This window comes from Arachis ipaensis, chromosome B4, assembly GCF_059453495.1.
Source record: "Arachis ipaensis isolate K30076 ecotype BB chromosome B4, ASM5945349v1, whole genome shotgun sequence".
NCBI lineage: Eukaryota > Viridiplantae > Streptophyta > Magnoliopsida > Fabales > Fabaceae > Arachis > Arachis ipaensis.
Window position 1 is genome coordinate 118,144,343 of NC_142439.1, and position 22,754 is coordinate 118,167,096.

The following is a 22,754-nucleotide window of genomic DNA, read 5'->3' on the forward strand; positions in this document are numbered from 1 at the left end:
TCCCTTGTAGCCCAACAAACGGCACATACTCTGGACCCATTGCTGGTCACAGTTTACTAGAATCAAGCTCGACTTATCAAAATTAATACTCAACCCTGACATCAGCTCAAAGCACCTCAAGAGTCGCTTGTAGTTCTTGATAGTCTCCTCCTCCGGTGGGCTAAATAGAATTGTATCATCCACAAACTGAAGATGCGATAGCTCTATACTATCTTGCCCAACCAACAATGGTGATATACGGCCATTCCTGACCGCCTCTCTAATCATCCGATGTAGCACATCTACAACCAGTACGAACAGGAACGGAGAGAGTGGGTCACCTTGTCTCAAGCCTCTTTCCATTTTGAAGGGTTTGGACGGTGAACCATTTATCAGGACTAACATAGAAGCTGTCGTCACACACTCCATAACCCACGATCTCCATCTAATCCCAAATCCTATCTTCTGCAGCACTAAGTCCACAAAACTCCACTTGACTCTATCATATGCTTTTTGGAAGTCTAACTTTATTATTGCTGCCTCCTCCTTCCTTCGCTTGAGCCAGTCCACAGTTTCACATGCAATGAGTGTCCCATCGTGTATTTTCCTGCCTTTCACAAATGCGTTATGAGTCTCCCCTACTAGCTCTGGCATTACTTATCTCATCCTCCTCACCAGTACTTTGGAAATGACCTTGTACACACACCTAACCATACTAATAGGTCGCAGGTCTTTAATCTCCCTTGCCCCCACAAACTTCGGTGCCAGCGCCACCCAACTGATATTGGACTCCGCCGGTAATCTTGATGTCTGAAAGAACCCGATCACAGCTGTCGTGAATTCCAGCCCTATCTCCTCCCAACACCTCTTAATGAAATTCATGTTGTACCCGTCACAGCCTGGCGCCTTAGAGGACTCACAATCCCAAACAGCCTCTCTTATCTCCTCAGCTGACGGCAACATTTCCAACTTTACAGCCTCATCCTGGCATATCCTTCCCACTAGACCATCCCTGAAGCCCACCATAGGAGAGTGTTTCTATTGATATAATTCCTTATAGAAGTCGATAATAGCAATTTTAATCATTGCCTGATTCCTGACCTGTCTGCCGTTGACTAGCAAAGTATCTATCCTGTTATTCCTCCTTCTTGCTGAGGCTATGTGATGAAAGTATCTTGTATTTTTGTCCATCTCCTTGGCTTGTCTTGATCGGGACATCTGCTTCTAATGAATCTCTTTTCTCACATACCACTTGTCACAGCAACTTACTAGCGCCTTTCGCCTAGCCTCCATAGTTCCATCATACACTCCATTGCTTACCAAGTCATCAATCTTTTTAATTTCTTCCTCAAAGGTCGTAATCTTCTTATCCATATCACTAAAATTGGCCTTATGCCACCTTCTTAAAGGAATCGACAATGCTTTCAATTTATCTGTGAACTGAATCTCCCCCAAGCCTCTCCACTCCTCCTTCACCATTCTAATGAAGCCTTCATGCGTAAACCAGGAATCTAAACTTCTGAACGGCCTAGGTCCTCCCCGCATTTTGTTGTCTTCTACGATAATAGGGCAATGATCTGACAGCCCCCTTGGTCCACCTCGTACCCGAGTCTCCAGAAACTCCTCCAGCCACTCTAGGCTAAACATAGCTCTATCAATGCGACTACAAGAGCGTCCCCTAAACCATGTGAACATACGATCAGTGAGCGGAAAGTCCACTAACTCCATATCTTGGATCCAAGCCTTAAAATCTTCTGCAGACCGAGGTAAGGCCCCATCACCTTGTCGTTCCTCCACCTGTACTATTTCATTGAATTCTCCAATATAACAACAAGGCACTTGGCATAACCCCACTATTTAACTCAACTCTTCCCACACTTGCAACTTTGCACCCCTTTCATGTTGGTGCACGAAAATTACTTCACACTATGTAATTCCGCACAACTAACCAGGAAGTGCACTGGGTCGTCCAAGTAATATCTTACGTGAGTAAGGGTCGATCCCACAGAGATTGTTGGTTTGAAGCAAGCAATGGTTATCTTGCTACTCTTAGTCAGGATATTAATTTGTGGTTATCAGTTGACTTGCAAATGAACAAGAGAGAATGAATAAAAGGTTACTTGTTATGCAGTAATGGAGAATATGCTGGAGTTTTGGAGATGCTTTGTCTTCTGAATCTCTGCTTTCCTCCTGTCTTCTTGTTCACGCACGCACGTTTCTTCTATGGTAAGTTGTGTGTTGGTGGATCACCGTTGTCAATGGCTACCATCCGTCCTCTCAGTGAAAATGGTCCAGGTACGCTGTCACCGCACGGCTAATCATCTGTAGGTTCTCGATCAAACCGGAATAGGATTTACTGTCCTTTTGCGTCTGTCACTACGCCTAGCACTCGCGAGTTTGAAGCTCATCACAGTCATCCAATCCTTGAATCCTACTCGGAATACCACAGACAAGGTTTAGACTTTCTGGATTCTCATGAATGCTGCCAATGGATTCTAACTTATACCACGAAGACTCTGATTAAGGAATCTAAGAGATACTCATTCAATCTAATGTAGAACGGAGGTGGTTGTCAGGCACACGTTCATGGGTTGAGAATGGTGATGAGTGTCACAGATCATCACCTTCGTCATAATGAAGCGCGAATGAACATCTTAGATAGGAACAAGCGTATTTGAATAGAAAACAAAAATACTTGCATTAATTCATCGAGACACAGCAGAGCTCCTCACCCCCAACAATGGAGTTTAGAGACTCATGCCATCAAAGAGTACAAAGTTCAGATCTAAAATGTCATGAGATACAAAATAAATCTCTAAAAGTTGTTTAAATACTAAACTAGTAACCTAGGTTTACAGAAAATGAGTAAACTATGATAGATAGTGCAGAAATCCACTTCTAGGACCCACTTGGTGTGTACTGGGGCTGAGACTTAAGCTTCTCACGTGCCTGGGCTGTTTTGGGCGTTCAACGCCAGGTTGTAACTTGTTTCTGGCGTTGAACTCCAACTTGTAACCTGTTTCTGGCGTTGGACGCCAGACTGCAACATGGAACTGGCGTTGAACGCCAGTTTACATCATTTATCCTTGAGCAAAGTATGGACTATTATATATTGCTGGAAAGCCCTGGCTGTCTACTTTCCAACGCAATTAGAAGCGCGCCAATTGGACTTCTGTAGCTCCAAAAAATCTATTCCGAGTGTAGAGAGGTCAGAATCCAACAGCATCAGCAGTCATTTTTCAGCCCGAATCAGATTTTTGCTCAGCTCCCTCAATTTCAGCCAGAAAATACCTGAAATTATAGAAAAACACACAAACTCATAGTAAAGTCCAGAAATATGAATTTTTCCTAGAAACTAATGAAAATATACTAAAAACTTAACTAAAACATCCTAAAAACTACATGAAATTAACCCCAAAAAGCGTATAAAATATCCGCTCATCACAACACCAAACTTAAACTGTTGCTTGTCCCCAAGCAACTAGACAAATAAAATAGAATACAAATAAGTCACGAAGCAATAATATCTCAGAGTTTTTGAGTGAAGCTCAGATTCTAATTAAATGAGCGGGACTAATAGCTTTTTGCTTCCGAACAGTTTTGGCATCTCACTTTATCCATTGAAGCTCATAATGATTGGCATCTATAGGAACTTAGAATTTAGATAGTGTTATTGATTCTCCTAGTTCAGTATGTTAATTCTTGAACACAGCTACTTTTATGAGTCTTGGCCGTGGCCCTAAGCACTTTGTTTTCCAGTATTACCACCGGATACATAAATGCCACAGACACATAATTGGGTGAACCTTTTCAGATTGTGACTCAGCTTTGCTAAAGTCCCCAATTAGAGGTGTCCAGGGTTATTAAGCACACTCTTCTTTTTGCTTTGGATCTTGACTTTAACCGCTCAGTCTCAAGTTTTCACTTGACACCTTCACGCCACAAGCACATGGTTAGGGACAGCTTGGTTTAGCCACTTAGACCAGGATTTGATTCCCTTAAGCCCTCCTATCCACTGATGCTCAAAGCCTTGGATCCTTTTTATTACCCTTGCCTTTTTGTTTTAAGGGCTATTGGCTTTTTCTACTTGCTTTTTCTCTCTCTCTTTTGTTTTTTTTCGCATATACTTTCTTTTTTGCAAGCTTTGTATTCACTGCTGTTTCTTGCTTCAAGAATCACTTTTATGATTTTTCAGATTGTCAATAACATGTCTCATGTTCATCATTTTTTCAAGAGCCAACATATTTAACATTCAAGAACATCAAATTCCAAAGACATATGCTCTGTTCAGGCATTCATTCAGAAGGCATAAAGCATTGCCACCACATGTAAATAATTAGAATTTCTTTTATTAAAACTCAAAAAATATTGCCTCCTTATTCTAAAGAAAATCTTCTATTTTATTCATGTTTAATGATGATGAGAAAAATAAATTATAGCTTAATTGGAGATAAAATAACTACTAACTACTACTATAACTTCTAAGGTAAAACTCAAATAAGAACAATTATCACAGAGTTAAGGCTAAGATTAGAACTCAACAACCTTGAATTTGGGATGTGGATGTTCCTCTAGTCTGTGGGGTGCTTGGTCCTTCAAGAGATAACTTCTGACGCTTTAGTTCCTTTAAGTCACGCCCTTGCTCTTCTTGTTCCCTGAGCAGTTTGTAGAGCATGCTGTTTTGGTTTTGCTGTTCTTCTTTTATTTGGTCCATAGCTTCTTGCAATTTAGTAACAGATGCTTCAAGATGTTCCCAATATTCAAATTGAGGGATTTCTGGGAGAAATTCCTGTGCTCTCCTCTTGATGGGGTCATCCTGCACTTGTTGTTTTTCCATTGTGGTTTTAGTGATTGGTTGCTCTACTGAGATGTACTCCGTTATTCCCATCCTTACTCTAGCATCTTTGTAGAGCATAGAGATTAAGCTTGGATAAGCCAACCTGGCATCTTTGGAGTTCTTGTTTGCAAGTATGTAAAATTCAGATGGGATTAGTTGATGAACTTCCACTTCTTTTCCCAACATAATGCAATGGATCATCACTGCTCTTTTAACGGTGACTTCAGAACGGTTGCTAGTGGGCAATATAGAACGCCCAATGAAGTCCAACCATCCTCTGGCGACTGGTTTGAGATCTTCTCTCTTGAGTTGATTTGGGACACCCTTGCTGCTGGTGGTCCACCTGGCTCCAGGGATGCATATATCCTCTAGAATCTTATCCAAGCCCTTGTTTATTCTCATCATTCTCCTATTGAAGGAGTCTGGGTCATCTTTTAGCTGAGGTAGCTTAAAGATCTCCCTGATTTTGTCAGGGTGGATGTGAACAATCTTTCCTCTGACCAAAGTCTGATAGTCATAGAGGGCAGTTCCAGATATTCTCTGCCTGTCTGTTTGCCACAGATTAGCGTAGAACTCCTGAACCATATTCCTTCCCACTTTTGTTTCAGGATTAGCTAGGATTTCCCAGTTCCTGTTTCGAATCTGCTCTTGGATCTCCGGATATTCATCTTCTTTCAGATCGAACTTGACTTCCGGGATCACTGATCTTAGACCCATTATTTTGTAGTAATGGTCTGAATGTTATTTGGTTAAGAACTTCCCTTGATTCCAAAGTGGTTTTGGAATACTCTCTTTCTTGCCTCTTGGAGTGGGTTATTTTCCTTTAGGAGCCATGATCTTAGTGGGTATGGTTTAGTGATCACGGATAAGCACACCAAATTTAGAGGTTTGCTTGTCCTCAAGCAAAAGAAAAGAAAGGAGAGGGATAGAAGGAGAGCTAGTGTCGAATGGTGGATGAGAGGAGGGAGGCCGAATGTGGCTTTAAAAGGGAGGGGGTGGGTTTTCGAAATTTTTAAAAAGATCATATAGAAGATATGATTTATAAAAAAATAAGTATGATATGAAAAGATGTGATTTAAAATTGAAAATATATGAAAGATATTTGAAAAAGATAAATTTGGATTTTGAAAAAGATAATGATTAGTTGAAAGGATTTTAGAATGAAAAGAGATATAGTTGTTTTGTAAAATTTGAAAAAAGAGTTGAATTGGATTGAAAAGAAGAATTTGTGTTTATGGATTAAGATACATTTGTTAAAGTAGGGTTTTTAGAAATTAGGGTTTTTAGAAATTAGGGTTTGTAACATGTTTATGCAAGAAATCATGAATTGAAACATGAAAATTAAAATTAAAATGAAAAATGTGAAGTAAAAACGAATTTACCTCCTCCCCATCATCCTGGCGTTAAACGCCCAAATGCTGCATGTTTTGGGCGTTTAACGCCCAAATACTGCTTCCCCTGTGCGTTCAACGCCCAGTTGTAGCTTCTTTCTGGCGTTGAACGCCAGGAACTCCTTTGTCACTGGGCGTTTTTCTGAACGCCCAGGATGCTGTAAATCTGGCGTTAAACGCCCAGAAGGTGCTTCTTTCTGGCATTCAACGCCCAGAAGATGCTTCTTTCTGGTGTTTAATGCCCAGATGGCTATCCTTACTGGAGTTCAACGCCCAGTGGATGCTTCTTTTGGGCGTTGGACGCCCAAAACAGTCTGTTACTGGCGTTTTCTTTCCAGTGATCTTTTTTTTTTTGGTTTGTGCTCTGAATCCTTCTGTAACCCTGTGAACTTATGCAATTGACTCTTTACCTTATTAACAATGAACTTTATATAAACAAATAAAATCAAGAATAGGGTAAAATAACAGAAAAAGTGTTGCCAATGGCTGGGTTGCCTCCCAGCAAGCGCTTCTTTATTGTCTTTAGCTGGACATTGCTGAGCTTTTAATCTAGCTTCAGCCTTGAGCACTCTTGCTCAACATTACCTTCAAGATAGTGCTTGATTCTCTGTCCATTAACAATGAACTTCTTATCAGAATCAATGTCTTGAAGCTCCACATAACCATATGGTGATACACTTGTAATCATATATGGTCCCCTCCACCGGGATTTCAGTTTTTCGGGGAATAGTCTGAGCCTAGAGTTAAACAGTAGAACCTTTTGTCCTGGTTCAAAGATTCTATATGACAGCTTTCTGTCATGCCACCTTTTTTATTTCTCTTTATAAAGCTTGGCATTTTTGAAAGCAGTGAATCTGAATTCCTCTAGCTCATTCAGCTGGAGCAATCTTTTTTCTCCAGCTAATTTGGCATCAAAGTTTAGGAATCTGGTTGCCCAGTAGGCCTTATGCTCCAGTTCCACGGGCAGGTGACAAGCCTTACCATATACTAGTTGGTACGGAGAGGTCCCTATAGGAGTCTTGAATGCTGTTCTGTAAGCCCACAGAGCATCATCCAAGCTCTGTGCCCAATCCTTTCTACGGGTACTTACAGTCCGTTCCAGGATCCTTTTTAGTTCTCTGTTAGAAACTTTAGCTTGTCCATTTGTCTGTGGATGATATGGAGTAGCCACCTTGTGGCGAATCCCATACCGGACCATGGCAGAGTAAAGCTGTTTGTTGCAGAAGTGAGTGCCCCCATCACTGATTAGTACCCTAGGGACACCAAACCTGCTGAAGATATGTTTCTGGAGGAACTTCAGCACTGTTTTAGTATCATTGGTGGGTGTGGCAATGGCCTCTACCCATTTTGATACATAATCGACTGCCACCAGAATATAAATGTTTGAGTATGATGGTGGGAAAGGCCCCATGAAGTCAATTCCCCATACATCAAACAACTTAATCTCCAAGATCCTTTGTTGAGGCATGGCGTAACCATGAGGCAGATTACCAACTCTCTAGCAACTGTCACAGTTACGTACAAACTCTCGGGAATCTCTATAGAGGGTAGGCCAGTAGAAGCCACATTGGAGGACCTTGGTGGCTGTTCGCTCACCTCCGAAATGACCTCCATATTGTGATCCATGGCAATGCCACAGGATCCTCTGTGCTTCTTCTCTTGGCACACACCTACGGATTATTCCGTCTGCACATCTCTTAAAGAGATAGGGTTCATCCCACAAGTAGTACTTTGCATCAGTAATTAATTTTTTCTTTTGTTGCCTGCTGTACTCCTTGGGTATGAACCTTGCAGCTTTATAGTTTGCAATGTCTGCAAACCATGGTGTTTTCTGAATGGCAAACAAATGCTCATCCGGAAAGGTTTCAGAAATCTTAAAAGAAGGGGGAACGCCCCTTCTATTAGCTCTATCTGGGACAGGTGATCAGCCACTTGGTTCTCTGTCCCTTTTCTGTCTCTTATTTATATATCAAACTCTTGCAGAAGCAACACCCATCTTATGAGCCTGGGTTTCAAATCCTGCTTTGTGAGTAGATATTTAAGAGCAGCATGGTCAGTGTACACAATCACTTTTGATCCTACCAAGTATGATCTAAACTTGTCAATGGCATAAACTACTGCAAGCAATTCTTTTTCTGTGGTTGTGTAATTTTTCTGGGCATCATTTAAAATACGGCTAGCATAATAAATGACATGCAGAAGCTTGTCATGCCTCTGCCCCAGTACTGCACCAATGGTGTGATCACTGGCATCACACATAGTTCAAATGGTAATGTCCAGTCTGGTGCAGAAATAACTGGTGCTGTGACCAGCTTAGCTTTCAGAGTCTCAAAAGCTTGCAGACACTCTGTGTCAAACACAAATGGCGTGTCAGCAGCTAGCAGATTACTCAGGGGTTTTGCAATTTTTGAAAAATCCTTTATAAACCTCCTGTAGAATCCTGCATGCCCCAGAAAGCTTCTGATTGCCTTAACATTAGCAGGTGGTGGTAGTTTTTCAATTATCTCCACTTTAGCTTGATCCACCTCTATTCCCTTGTTTGAAATTTTATGCCCAAAGACAATTCCTTCAGTTACCATAAAGTGACATTTTTCCCAGTTTAAAACTAGGTTGGTCTCTTGGCATCTTTTCAGAACAAGTGCTAAATGGTTAAGGCAGGAGCTGAATGAGTCTCCATATACTGAGAAGTCATCCATGAAGACTTCCAGAAATTTTCCACCATATCAGAGAAAATAGAGAGCATGCATCTCTGAAAGGTTGCAGGCGCATTACACAGCCCAAATGGCATCCTTCTGTAAGCAAACACTCCAGATGGACATGTGAATGTTGTTTTCTCTTGATCCTGAGGATCTACTGCAATTTGGTTGTAGCCTGAATAGCCATCCAAAAAACAGTAATAATCATGACCTGCTAGTCTTTCTAGCATCTGGTCTACGAATGGTAAAGGAAAATGATCCTTTCTGGTGGCTGTATTGAGCCTTCTGTAGTCAATACACATGCGCCACCCTGTAACTGTTCTTGTAGGAACCAGTTCATTTTTTTCATTATGAACCACTGTCATGCCTCCCTTTTTGGGGACAACTTGGACAGGGCTCACCCAGGGGCTATCAGAAATAGGATAAATAATCCCAACCTCTAGTAATTTGGTGACCTCTTTCTGCACCACTTCCTTCATGGCTGGATTTAGCCGCCTCTGTGGTTGAACCACTGGCTTAGCATTGTCCTCCAATAAGATCTTGTGCATGCATCTAGCTGGGCTTATGCCCTTAAGGTCACCTATAGACCACCCAAGAGCTGTCTTGTGTGTCCTTAGCACTTGAATTAGTGCTTCCTCTTCCTGTGGATTTAAAGCAGAGCTTATGATCATTGGAAAAGTGTCACATTCTCCCAGAAATGCATATTTCAGGGATGGTGGTAATGGTTTGAGCTCGGGTTTAGGAGGTTTTTCCTCTTCCTGAGGAAATTTCAGAGGCTCTTTCAATTCCTCTGAATCCTCAAGATCAGGCTGAACATCTTTAAAGATATCTTCCAACTCTGATTCGAGACTCTCAGCCATGTTGATCTCCTCTACCAAAGAGTCAATAAGATCAACTTTCATGCAGTCTTTTGGTGTGTCTGGATGCTGCATGGCATTGACAGCATTCAACTTAAACTCATCCTCATTGACTCTCAGGGTGACTTCCCCCTTTTGGACATCAATGAGAGTTCGTCCAGTTGCTAGGAAAGGTCTTCCTAGAATGAGAGTAGCACTCTTGTGCTCCTCCATTTCTAGTACTACAAAGTCAGTGAGAAAGGCGAATGGCCCAATCCTGACAATCATGTCCTCAATCACGCCTGATGGGTATTTAATGGAGCCATCAGCAAGTTGGAGACATATCCGGGTTGGTTTAACTTCTTCAGTTAAACCAAGCTTTCTGATAGTGGATGCAGGTATTAGGTTGATGCTTGCCCCAAGATCACATAAGGCTGTCTTGGTGCAATTACCCTCTAATATGCATGGTATCAGAAAGCTTCCAAGGTCTTTAAGCTTTTCAGGAAAGCTCTTCAGAATGACTGCACTGCATTCTTCAGTGAGGAGAACTCTTTCAATTTCTCTCCAATCCTTTTTATGACTCAAGATCTTTTTCATGAACTTGGCATAAGAAGGTATTTGCTCAAGTGCCTCTGCAAACGGAATCTTTATTTCAAGAGTCCTGAGATAATCTGCGAAGCGAGCAAATTGCTTATCCTGCTCCTCTTGGCGGAGTTTTTGAGGATAAGGTATCTTGGCTTTATATTCCTCAACCTTAGTTGCTGCTGGTTTATTTCCTACAGAGGTGGTTGGAAATGCCTTTTTAGAGGGGTTGTTATCAGCACTTGTGTATATCTGATCCCTCACTAGCATTTGAATGCCAGGGTTAGAAACTGGAGTGACATTGGATGCCAACTCCTCACCTGTTCCTGGCGTCTGAACACCAGAACTGTGCTTCCTTTGGGCGTTCAACGCCAATTCCTTGCTTGTTTTTGGCGTTGAACGCCAGGACTGAGCATGGTTTGGGCGTTCAACGCCAGCTTTCCACCCAATTTCTGGCGTTTGATTGCCAGAATTATTCCTCTCCGGGCTCTTACTGTCCTCAGATGGATTTTGGATAGTTTGCTCATTTCTTGGCTTCCTGCTACCTTGAGGTGGGGCATCTAATGTTTTCCCACTTCTCAATTGAACTGCTTGGCACTCTTCTGTTATTTGTTTTGACAGCTGCTACTTTGTTTGCTTTAATTGTACTTCCATATTTATATTAGCCATTCTTGTCTCTTGTAGTCTCTCCTTGAATTTGGCTAACTGTTTTGTTAGAAAATCCAATTGCTGATTGAATTCAGTAGCTTGTTCTGCAGGACTGAGTTCAGCAGTCACTGTTTTAGCCTCTTCTTTCATGGAAGGTTCACTGCTTAGGTACAGATGCAGATTTCTGGCAACTGTATCAATGAGCTCTTGAGCTTCTTCAATTGTCTTTCTCATGTGGATAGATTGACAAACCCCATTTGTAGGGTTTATCTTGTATTGATTTTTGGGGATTTTATCACCTTTTACCCATATTTATTCAAGAAATAGCATGGTTTTGTATATTCTCCTTTAATTGTGCTTGAATGTGAAAACATGCTTTTTAGGACTCAAAATAGATAAATTTAATTCACCCTGATTCTATTAGATGCCTTGATATGTTTGTTAAGTGATTTAAGGTTTAGGAGGCAAAGATTGTATCAAGGGAATGAAGAAAGAAAGCATGAAAAGTTGGAGAACTCATGAAGAAAGGGAAGAACCGGAAAGCTGTCAAGCCGACCTCTTTGCACTTAATCGACCATAACTTGAGCTACAGAGGTCCAAATGATGCGGTTCCAGTTGGGTTGGAAAGCTAACATCCGGGGCTTCGAAACAATATAAGATTTGCCATAGTTGCTATACGTATGGTGGCGCGCACGTGCAAAGTACGCGCACGCGCCGTTGCTGCCACCTAGTTCACTTAAAGCAAAACGTGGCCAACGAATTCTAAAGCCTTGTGGGCCCAATCCAACTCATTTCTGATGCTATTTAACCCAAGGAGTGAAGAGGGAAACATAGGTTAGTTACCATTAGTTTAGTTTAGCTTTGTAGTTAGTTTCTAGAGAGAGAAGCTCTCACTTCTCTCTAGAATTAGGATTAGGTTTAGTTCAATAATCTTAGATCTAGGTTTTAATCTTTGCTTTCTTCTACTTCTACCTTTCAATTCTTTGTTGTTACATTGCAATTTCCTTTATGTTGTTCTTATGTTTTGTTGTAGATCTACTTTTGCTCCTTCTATTTTCTTTCAATTCAATTAGAGGTAATTCATAATAATTGTGTTCCTTTTGATTGTTGTTGTTAATTCATTGCCATAATTGTTGTTAGATTCTATTTTTGTTATCAATTTACTTTGCTTTTCTTTTATGCCTTCCAAGTGTTTGATGAAATGCTTGGTTGAATTTTAGTATAGATTTTGTTCCTCTTGGCTATGGTAGAGTAATTAGTGACGCTTGAGTTATCTAATTCCTTTGTTGATTGATAATTGGAGAGATTGCTAATTGGTTTGGAGTGCACTAAAGCTAGTCTTTCCTTGGGAGTTGGCTAGGACTTGTGGCTCAAGTCAATTTATCCACTTGACTTTTCTTTAATTAGTAAGGGTTAACTAAGTGGTAGCAATGAACAATTCTCATCACAATTGAGAAGGATAACTAGGATAGGACTTCTAGTTCTCACACCTTACCAAGAGCCCTTTTATAGTTGTTAGTTTATTTTCATCGCCATTTACTTTTCATGCTTCTTATCCAAAACCCCAAAATAACTCATAACCAATAACAAGACACTTTATTGTAATTCCTAGGGAGAACGACCCGAGGTCCAATACTTCGGTTTATAAATTTTAGGGGTTTGTACTAGTGACAAACAACTTTTTTGTATGAAAGGATTATTGTTTGGTTTAGGAACTATACTTGCAACGAGAATTCATTTGTGAAATTCTAAACCATCAAAAATCCAATCGTCAAATGGCGCCGTTGCCGGGGAATTGCAATGGTGTTATGTTATTGGTTATTGTACATATGTGAATAGTGTGAATATCTTGCTTTTTGCTTTATTTGCTAGTTGTAGAATTTTATTTCTCTTATTTTCCATTATCTTTTGATTTTTGTTTTCTCTTTCCATTATGAATTCTCATTTTGGCTATGAGTGTGATTACAACTATGTTGTAGGTGATGAGGACTATAATGGTAATGTGTATCAAGGATGGGACAATCAAAGGTGGGAAGAGCCATATGCTTATGATCAATCATCATGGCAACAACCCCCACCAATGCACTATGAGGAAGAGCCAATCTTTGATGCATATCAATCAAATGGCTATGGTGAATCTCCTTGTGACTTTCAAGAACCACCACCATATGCCTATGAGTCATATCCTCAACATGAACCTCAACCACACTCACAAGCCTATTTTCAACAAACACCTCCATATGACCATGATCCTTACCTACCATACCAACCTCCTTTTGAACCATATGAGCCATACATGGAACCACAATTCCAAGATTACTACTCCCAAGAACCACCTCAATACACACCACCACCTTACCAAGAAGAACCACCTTCCTATAATGAACTCTTTCTCCAAGACAATGAACCCTCTTATCCACCCCAATTCTCAATGGATGAAACCCTTAGCCTTATACTTCAAGGGCAAGGAGAAATGCAAAGGGAGATACTAGAATTTATGGCTACCTTGACCAAGGTAGTAAGCATTTTAGCCTCCCAATGCTTGAGCACTCAAAGCACTCCCATGGTCACATGTGGAGAACCAATTAAAGAGCATAGCATGAAGGAAAGATTGGAAACTCCGGTGGAAAAGGAGGAATGCTACTTTGTGTTAGAACAATTGGAGGAGCCTATGATCATTAAAGAAAAGGAAGAAGTGGTTGAAGACTTAGGAGATGCGGAACCTCCATGGGAAGCTAAAATCAAAGAAAATCCCTCCAAGAAGAGTAAATTTGATGTTGAGGAGGAATGTGCACAACCTCCGAGGCATATTCTATATGAAGACTTGGAGAGAATGAAGCAAGAATTGAGTTCCCTTGGTGATGAAGATCATGCACCCAATCTTCTTGGTGAAGAATCCTTTGAATTTGAAGAACCTTCTCCCAATGAATTTAAAAGTGATGTGGAGGTAGATTTCTCTCAACCTCCCATTTATGACTTGAGTGATGTTGAAGAGTTAGAGGAAGTTGATGAACAAAGGATTGAAAATGAAGAAGTTTATGAAGAGGTGGAGATTGACAAGGAAGCAAACAAGGGAGTAGAGCTTGCAAGCACATTGGAGATACCTCTCCCCAAGCCACTACCATCCATTCTCTCATTCAAGTGGGTAAATTCCTTATACTTAAGCTTTGTTATTCCCCTTGAATATGGTTTGCTTGAAACGGATGGCCAACTTAGGGAGCTTTGTGGGATGAAGCGTAAACGAAAAAGGTTTTGTGGTTGGCGTTGCAAATCAAGGCTCATTATGGTTGATGCATCAAACATGAGATATAAAGGTTGGAGTAGTGCTCAAATAGATGGGTCTAGGAGGATTGTTGGCCACTATATAGAGAATTCACCTCACTCACGACCCGGTTGGACTAATAATGATGATCAACCTCAAGACGGGTATGAAAACAAAGTGTGGGATCCCGGATTACAAGAAGAGGATCAACTTTGGGAGCCCCAAGCTTGTGAAGAACTCCATCAAGACTTGGCTCAATCCATGAAGAATCTTGGGGCACAATGGAGAACCAAGCATTGGTGGGAGTTCCAAGATGAATACAAGCACAAGCCACCTTGATGAGGAGCTCCCCATAAGTCCAACTTAAGGACAATAAACAAAAGTGCTAGGTGGGAGACAACCCACCATGGTAAAATCCTTTCATTTTCTTTTTTGTATATATTGGTAAAATTAGTTTAATTTCATGTTTTGTTTAGTTAGTTGAGTATGTTTGGTAGTTTAAGTATGTTAAATAAGGTTTTATGGTGTTTTGGTAGCTGTTTGGAGGTTTGGAATGCTTGGATTGGTGCAAAAACATAGAAAAAAAAAATTTTTGAAAAACAGAGCACCATCCACGCGTACGCGTACATGGCGCGTACGCGCACTTCCAGCATTTTCGACCATCCACGCACGCGCGCCATGCGTGCGTACGCGTGGATTGAGAAGTTCCAACCTCCATATATTTTCCAGAGAGTTGTGCCTGCGCCGCGTCAACGTTGTGCCTCTGGCACGAACCCCACTTGCGCACACGCGCACATGACGCGTACGCGCCACTCTCGAAATAAGCCAACGACGCGCGCGCGCCATGCGTGCGTACGCGCGGATTTCTTTCTCCCATCCACTTTTCTTTTCTTCTCCTCTTTCCAATTCTCTCCTTCTCCTTTCTTCTTCCCTTCTCCTACCCCTCATCCAACACTTCCAAACACCTTGGATAACCATTTATTTTAGTTAGTTAATTAGTTAGTTGGTTAGTTAATTAGTTAGTTTTAGTTTAGCTCTCATTTTATTTTCTCTCTTTTCATTATACGTGTTGGATTATTGACTTTGTTTATTATACGTTGCTGCCCTTATTGCCTAAATGCTATTTTAGCATAAATGTTTTTAGATAATCTTTGTTGGATTCTATGATTGAGGTTATATTTTGTTACTTGGTTTTGAGTTCTTCATGCTTACCTTTTGAAAAAAAATACCAAGTGATGAGAATTGTCTTCGAGCTTATAACTCTTTTGAATTGCATGTTGTAGCTAGCCACTATGTGATTTGGATCCTTTTCCCTCGATTAGGCAACCTCTTGATGGATGATGTTGTGCATTTACCTTAATGCATTGTGTTCATGATTATATCCATCCATATGTTTGACTTGAATGCTTTCATGCTTCTCTAATGCTTGTCTTACCTTACAAGCTTACTTAAAGCATCTCAAGCACACTAGGATAAGTGAAGTGCATGCTTCTTTTGTGACATAGCTTTTATGCTAATGTGTATTCTAAACCGCGCAATTTAGAATTCACACACCTAATATTTCTTAATGTCACACTAATTCACTCACCTCATTCTAGTGATTTACCTCATTCCAACAATGTATGCTTCCTTGCTTTTATATCTTCTCATCTTATGGTGTTATATTTTTGTTTTTCATAATGAATGCACCACAAGCAACCATGGAAGCGGAAGAAAGAACACATAGCAATCCGGAGAGTCGCCGTACCCCCTTGCTCATCTTTGAGTGCACCGAGGACGGTGCAAACTTTTAAGTGTGGGGAGGTCGTCCGACCGGTCGGCGATTTTGGGTGACAAATTTCTAATCCCAACACTTTTGCATTTCATTTTAGGTTTTTTTTGGATTTTTGTTGCATTTTCTTATTTTTGCATATATATACACAATAAGTTTAGTCAAAATAATGAAATTTTCCAAGGATTTCTATCTATAGGGAACCAATTGATTTGAGTGGAAAACTTTTCATAGAACTTGCTTGAATTATATATTTTGTGGAACATGATTTATGAGCTAAGAACACAAGCTTGTGAGATTTGAGCCTAACGGTGTGGTTACATCTTATAACCACTTATTTTTCCTTCTTGTGTGCATTATTCTCTTTCTATGATTGTAATCTTTGATTTGTTTGATTCTTTATGTCCATTATTTTGTGTATTCATGTATTTATATGATTGAGGCCATCAATTCATTAGCTCACTCACCCAAATGGCCCTACCTTTTATCTTCCATTGTTAGCCAAATTTGAGCCTACGATTAACCCACTTGTTCTTAATTTAGCACATTACAAGCCTTAAAGCGAAAAAACAATGAATGTCCTTTATTTGGATCTTTGATTAGCTTAGGCTAGAGTGTGTGTATCATTCAAGTGTGGGAACCTTGGGACATTGGGTGAATAAAAGGGTAGTTTTGTATTATTATTGTAAATATTGGGAATTGGGTACATGCTCATGTATTGATTAAATGTATAGACCTTATGCATTGGTACTCTTGTATATAGTTTGAAAGAAAGAAAAAATGAGAAAAACAAAAAAAAATATATGAAAAGTATAGAAAAAAAATGGAAAAAGAAAGAAAACGAAAAAGAAAGAAATAAAAAGGGGACAAAATGCCCCAAGGTGAAGCTCAATAAGATCAATGCATATGAGTTGTGAAATGAAAAGAAAATGCATGAGTATGTGAAAAAGTGAGAAAATGGGTAGTTAGGTTAGAACTTAATTGTATAGGATGTCATAGGTTAGGTGGGAAGTTTAAGCTTATCAAAGATTCAAATTTTAAGCTCACTTGACCAAATATGCATCCTACCTTGACCCTAGCCCCATTACAACCAATGAAAAGACCTCATGATAATTGTATGCATGCACTGAATAATTGTTGATTGTTAGATGAAAAACAAATCTTGGAAAGCATGAAATAGAGGAGAATTGAGTGAATCAACCCTAAACACTTGAGCGAATAGAGTGCAAACACATCCGGTGAGGGTTTGATGCTCAATTACATGTTTCACCTATGATCATCATTCTTCATGCAAGTTTGTAAAAATATTTAATAACTCAATTCAATTGTGGATTAGACTTGCTAGTCCTTAGCCCTTGTGCATATATGTTTCTTGGGAATTGATTTATTTTGACCAAGCACTTGCATTCATTTAGATAGTTGCATATAGGTAGATTGCATTTAGTTAGTTTCCATTGAATAAATGCCATACCCTTACTTCATTCTTGGTTTAAGCATGAGGACATGCTTGGTTTAAGTGTGGGGAGGTTGACAAACCCCATTTGTAGGGTTTATCTTGTATTGATTTTTGGGGATTTTATCACCTTTTACCCATATTTATTCAAGAAATAGCATGGTTTTGTATATTCTCCTTTAATTGTGCTTGAATGTGAAAACATGCTTTTTAGGACTCAAAATAGCTAAATTTAATTCACCTTGATTCTATTAGATGCCTTGATATGTTTGTTAAGTGATTTAAGGTTTAGGAGGCAAAGATTGGATCAAGGGAATGAAGAAAGAAAGCATGAAAAGTTGGAGAACTCATGAAGAAAGGGAAGAACCGGAAAGCTGTCAAGCCGACCTCTTTGCACTTAATCGACCATAACTTGAGCTACAGAGGTCCAAATGATGCGGTTCCAGTTGGGTTGGAAAGCTAATATCCGGGGCTTCGAAACAATATAAGATTTGCCATAGTTGCTACACGTATGGTGGCGCGCACGTGCAAAGTACGCGCACGCGCCGTTGCTGCCACCTAGTTCACTTAAAGCAAAATGTGGCCAACGAATTCTAAAGCCTTGTGGGCCCAATCCAACTCATTTCTAATGCTATTTAACCCAAGGAGTGAAGAGGGAAACATAGGTTAGTTACCATTAGTTTAGTTTAGCTTTGTAGTTAGTTTCTAGAGAGAGAAGCTCTCACTTCTCTCTAGAATTAGGATTAGGTTTAGTTCAATAATCTTAGATCTAGGTTTTAATCTTTGCTTTCTTCTACTTCTACCTTTCAATTCTTTGTTGTTACATTGCAATTTCCTTTATGTTGTTCTTATGTTTTGTTGTAGATCTACTTTTGCTCCTTCTATTTTCTTTCAATTCAATTAGAGGTAATTCATAATAATTGTGTTCCTTTTGATTGTTGTTGTTAATTCATTGCCATAATTGTTGTTAGATTCTATTTTTGTTATCAATTTACTTTGCTTTTCTTTTATGCCTTCCAAGTGTTTGATGAAATGCTTGGTTGGATTTTAGTATAGATTTTGTTCCTCTTGGCTATGGTAGAGTAATTAGTGACGCTTGAGTTATCTAATTCCTTTGTTGATTGATAATTGGAGAGATTGCTAATTGGTTTGGAGTGCACTAAAGCTAGTCTTTCCTTGGGAGTTGGCTAGGACTTGTGGCTCAAGTCAATTCATCCACTTGACTTTCCTTTAATTAGTAAGGGTTAACTAAGTGGTAGCAATGAACAATTCTCATCACAATTGAGAAGGATAACTAGGATAGGACTTCTAGTTCTCACACCTTACCAAGAGCCCTTTTATAGTTGTTAGTTTATTTTCATCGCCATTTACTTTTCATGCTTCTTATCCAAAACCCCAAAATAACTCATAACCAATAACAAGACACTTTATTGTAATTCCTAGGGAGAATGACCCGAGGTCCAATACTTCGGTTTATAAATTTTAGGGGTTTGTACTAGTGACAAACAACTTTTTTGTATGAAAGGATTATTGTTTGGTTTAGGAACTATACTTGCAACGAGAATTCATTTGTGAAATTCTAAACCATCAAAAATTCAATCGTCATAGATCCACCAGCTGAGTAATCTAGAGAGATCTGAGCTTTTTCTGTAAGCCCATAATAGAAGATGTCTAGCTGAACCCACTCTGAAAATATTTCAGAGGGGCATTTTCTTAGCATCTCTCTGTATCTCTCCCAGGCATCATAAAGAGATTCATCATCTCCTTGTTTAAAGCCTTGGATGTCCAGCCTTAGCTGTGTCATCCTTTTTGGAGGGAAATATTGATTTAGGAATTTTTCTGACAGTTGTTTCCATGTCCTTATGCTAGCCTTAGGTTGGTTATTTAACCACCTCTTAGCTTGGTCTTTTACAGAAAATGGAAACAGTAATAATCTGTAGACATCCTGATCTACTTTCTTATCATGTACTGTGTCAGTAATTTGTAAAAACTGTGCCAGAAACTCTGTAGGTTCTTCCTGTGGGAGACCGGAATACTGGCAACTTTGTTGCACCATGATAATGAGCTGAGGATTCAACTCAAAGCTACTGACTCCAATGGAGGGTATACAGATACTACTCCCATATGAGGCAGTAGTGGGGTTAGCATATGACCCCAGAGTCCTTCTGGACTGTGCATTTCCACTTAGATCCATGATGGAGAATGGGAGATGATGTGGCTTTATTTTATTTATTTATTATAAAAAAAATTTCGAAATAATAAAATAAAATAAAATAAAAACTACAAAAAAAATTGAAAATATTTTATGAGGATTTTCGAAAAAATGAAGAGAGAGAATAAGTGGTTAGGAGGTTTTGAAAAAGATATGATTTTTAAAAACTTGACAACTAAGATATGATAAGATAAAATTTTTGAAATTGAAATATGAATTTTTATGAAGAATTTCGAAATATTAGCTTAAAAATAGTTAGAAAAGATATTTTTTTTATTTTTGAATTTTATGATGAAAGAGAAAAATACATAAAAGACACACAACTTAAAATTTTTAGATCTAATGCTCCTTGTTTTCGAAAATTTTGGAGGGAAAACACCAAGGAACACCAAACTGAAAAATTTTAAGATCAAAACACAAGGAAGACTCAAGAACACTTCGAAGAATCACAAGAACAACAAGAACATGAAGGTAGAACACCAAACTTAAAATTTTTAGAAGACCAAAATAAAATTTTCGAAAACCAAAGAAAAATCAACAAGAAAACACCAAACTTAAAGTTTGGCACAAGATTTAATAGAAAAATTATTTTTGAAAAAGAAGATTTTGAAAAGAATATACCCAATTACCAAGAACATAGACTAACGCTCTAGCCAATTGGGCTGTAAATGTAACACTTGTTTTGAAGAAGTATTTTTAAATAACTAAGAATGAAATTTTTTTTGAAAACTAAAGTTTTGAAAAGGCACAAGAAAAACAAGAAAAGAAACAGAACAAGAAAAACTAAAGGTCAAACAAGAAAAATAAGCAAGAGCAACTTGAAGATGAAGAAAGAACAAAGAACACAAATTTCGAAAATTTTTAAAAGAAAATTTTTTTCCTAATCTAAGCAAAAAAATAAACCGTCAGTTGTCCAAACTCAAACAATACCCAGCAACGGCGCCAAAAACTTGGTGCACGAAAATTACTTCACACTATGTAATTCCGCACAACTAACCAGCAAGTGCACTGGGTCGTCCAAGTAATACCTTACGTGAGTAAGGGTCGATCCCACGGAGATTGTTGGTTTGAAGCAAGCTATGGTTATCTTGCTACTCTTAGTTAGGATATTAATTTGTGGTTATCAGTTGACTTGCAAATGAACAAGAGAGCATGAATTAAAGGTTACTTGTTATGCAGTAATGGAGAATATGCTGGAGTTTTGGAGATGCTTTGTCTTCTGAATCTCTGCTTTCCTCATGTCTTCTTGTTCACGCACGCACGTTCCTCCTATGGTAAGTTGTGTGTTGGTGGATCACCGTTGTCAATGGCTACCATCCGTCCTCTCAGTGAAAATGGTCCAGGTACGCTGTCACCGCACGGCTAATCATCTGTAGGTTCTCGATCATACCGGAATAGGATTTACTATCCTTTTGTGTCTGTCACTATGCCCAGCACTCGCGAGTTTGAAGCTCGTCACAGTCATCCAATCCTTGAATCCTACTCGGAATACCACAGACAAGGTTTAGACTTTCCGGATTCTCATGAATGCTGCCAATGGATTCTAGCTTATACCACGAAGACTCTGATTAAGGAATCTAAGAGATACTCATTCAATCTAATGTAGAATGGAGGTGGTTGTCAGGCACACGTTCATGGGTTGAGAATGGTGATGAGTGTCACAGATCATCACCTTCGTCATAATGAAGCGCGAATGAACATCTTAGATAGGAACAAGCGTATTTGAATAGAAAACAGAAATACTTGCATTAATTCATCGAGACACAGCAGAGCTTCTCACCCCCAACAATGGAGTTTAGAGACTCATGCCGTCAAAGATTACAAAGTTCAGATCTAAAATGTCATGAGATACAAAATAAATCTCTAAAATTTGTTTAAATACTAAACTAGTAACCTAGGTTTACAGAAAATGAGTAAACTATGATAGATAGTGTAGAAATCCACTTCTGGGGCCCACTTGGTGTGTGCTGGGGTTGAGACTTAAGCTTCTCACGTGTCTGGGCTGGTTTGGGCGTTCAACGCCAGGTTGTAACCTATTTCTGGCGTTGAACTCCAACTTGTAACCTGTTTCTGGCGCTGGACGCCAGACTGCAACATGGAACTGGCGTTGAACACCAGTTTACGTCATTTATCCTTGAGCAAAGTATGGACTATTATATATTGCTGGAAAGCCCTGGATGTCTATTTTCTAACGCAATTGAAAGCGCACTAATTGGACTCCTGTAGCTCCAGAAAATCTATTCCGAGTGCAGAGAGGTCAGAATCCAACAGCATCAGCAGTCCTTTTTCAGCCCGAATCAGATTTTTGCTCAGCTCCCTCAATTTCAGCCAGAAAATACCTGAATTACAGAAAAACACACAAACTCATAGTAAAGTCCAGAAATATGAATTTTTCCTAGAAACTAATGAAAATATACTAAAAACTTAACTAAAACATCCTAAAAACTACATGAAATTAACCCCAAAAAGCGTATAAAATATCCGCTCATCACATGTGCACCATAGACCAGAAAAAAAGCACAGTTGAAGTTACTTTTTATCAGGATCCCTTCCACACACAACCATCTATCTCCCTTATGGCAGGTATTCAATTTAAATACTGATTCATCCCATATTAATAAAAGTCCAACTGATGCACCTTCAGAGCCTACATATTCCCATCCCGCTCCATCCTCTCCCCATAGTCTGGCCACATCATATCTCGTCACTATCCCCCTTTTAGTCTCAATCAAACCCAACAAATTCAATCTATGTTTATTCTTAAGGTTCTTCACCATACTAAACTTTCCATCACCCCTTAGCCCCCTAACATTCCAAGAACTAAAGATCATTTAAAAAGTTTCTAACACACCTATTTTTTATGCTTTGGTCTGCATCGTCTGAGTTTCTCCTTCTGCTTTGCTATTTTTCTTTTGTGATCTATTTCTTCATTTTGCGCTTGGAGTATGGCCATAATGTCATCGTTCTCATTGTATAACATGGCGCCTGACTCCTTTGCCAATTCCCAAGTTCTTCGGTTCTCCAGCATCTGTTCTTCCAAATCCGAACACTGGGTATCACCATCTTCTGCCGCTAGCTCTACTAGTT

The 22,754-nt window shown here is 39.4% G+C and overlaps 1 protein-coding gene across 1 annotated transcript; it reads right to left on the reverse strand.

The window, feature by feature from the left end:
* Positions 1-636: 636 nt before the first annotated feature.
* LOC107636900 (uncharacterized) lies at positions 637-22,444 on the reverse strand. The gene is made up of 3 exons (XM_016340372.1): positions 22,268-22,444; positions 1,249-1,776; positions 637-1,017 (listed from the first exon to the last, which is right to left on the reverse strand). Exons 1-3 carry the CDS (start codon positions 22,442-22,444, stop codon positions 637-639), a joined length of 1,086 nt encoding a protein of 361 aa, XP_016195858.1.
* Positions 22,445-22,754: the final 310 nt, after the last annotated feature.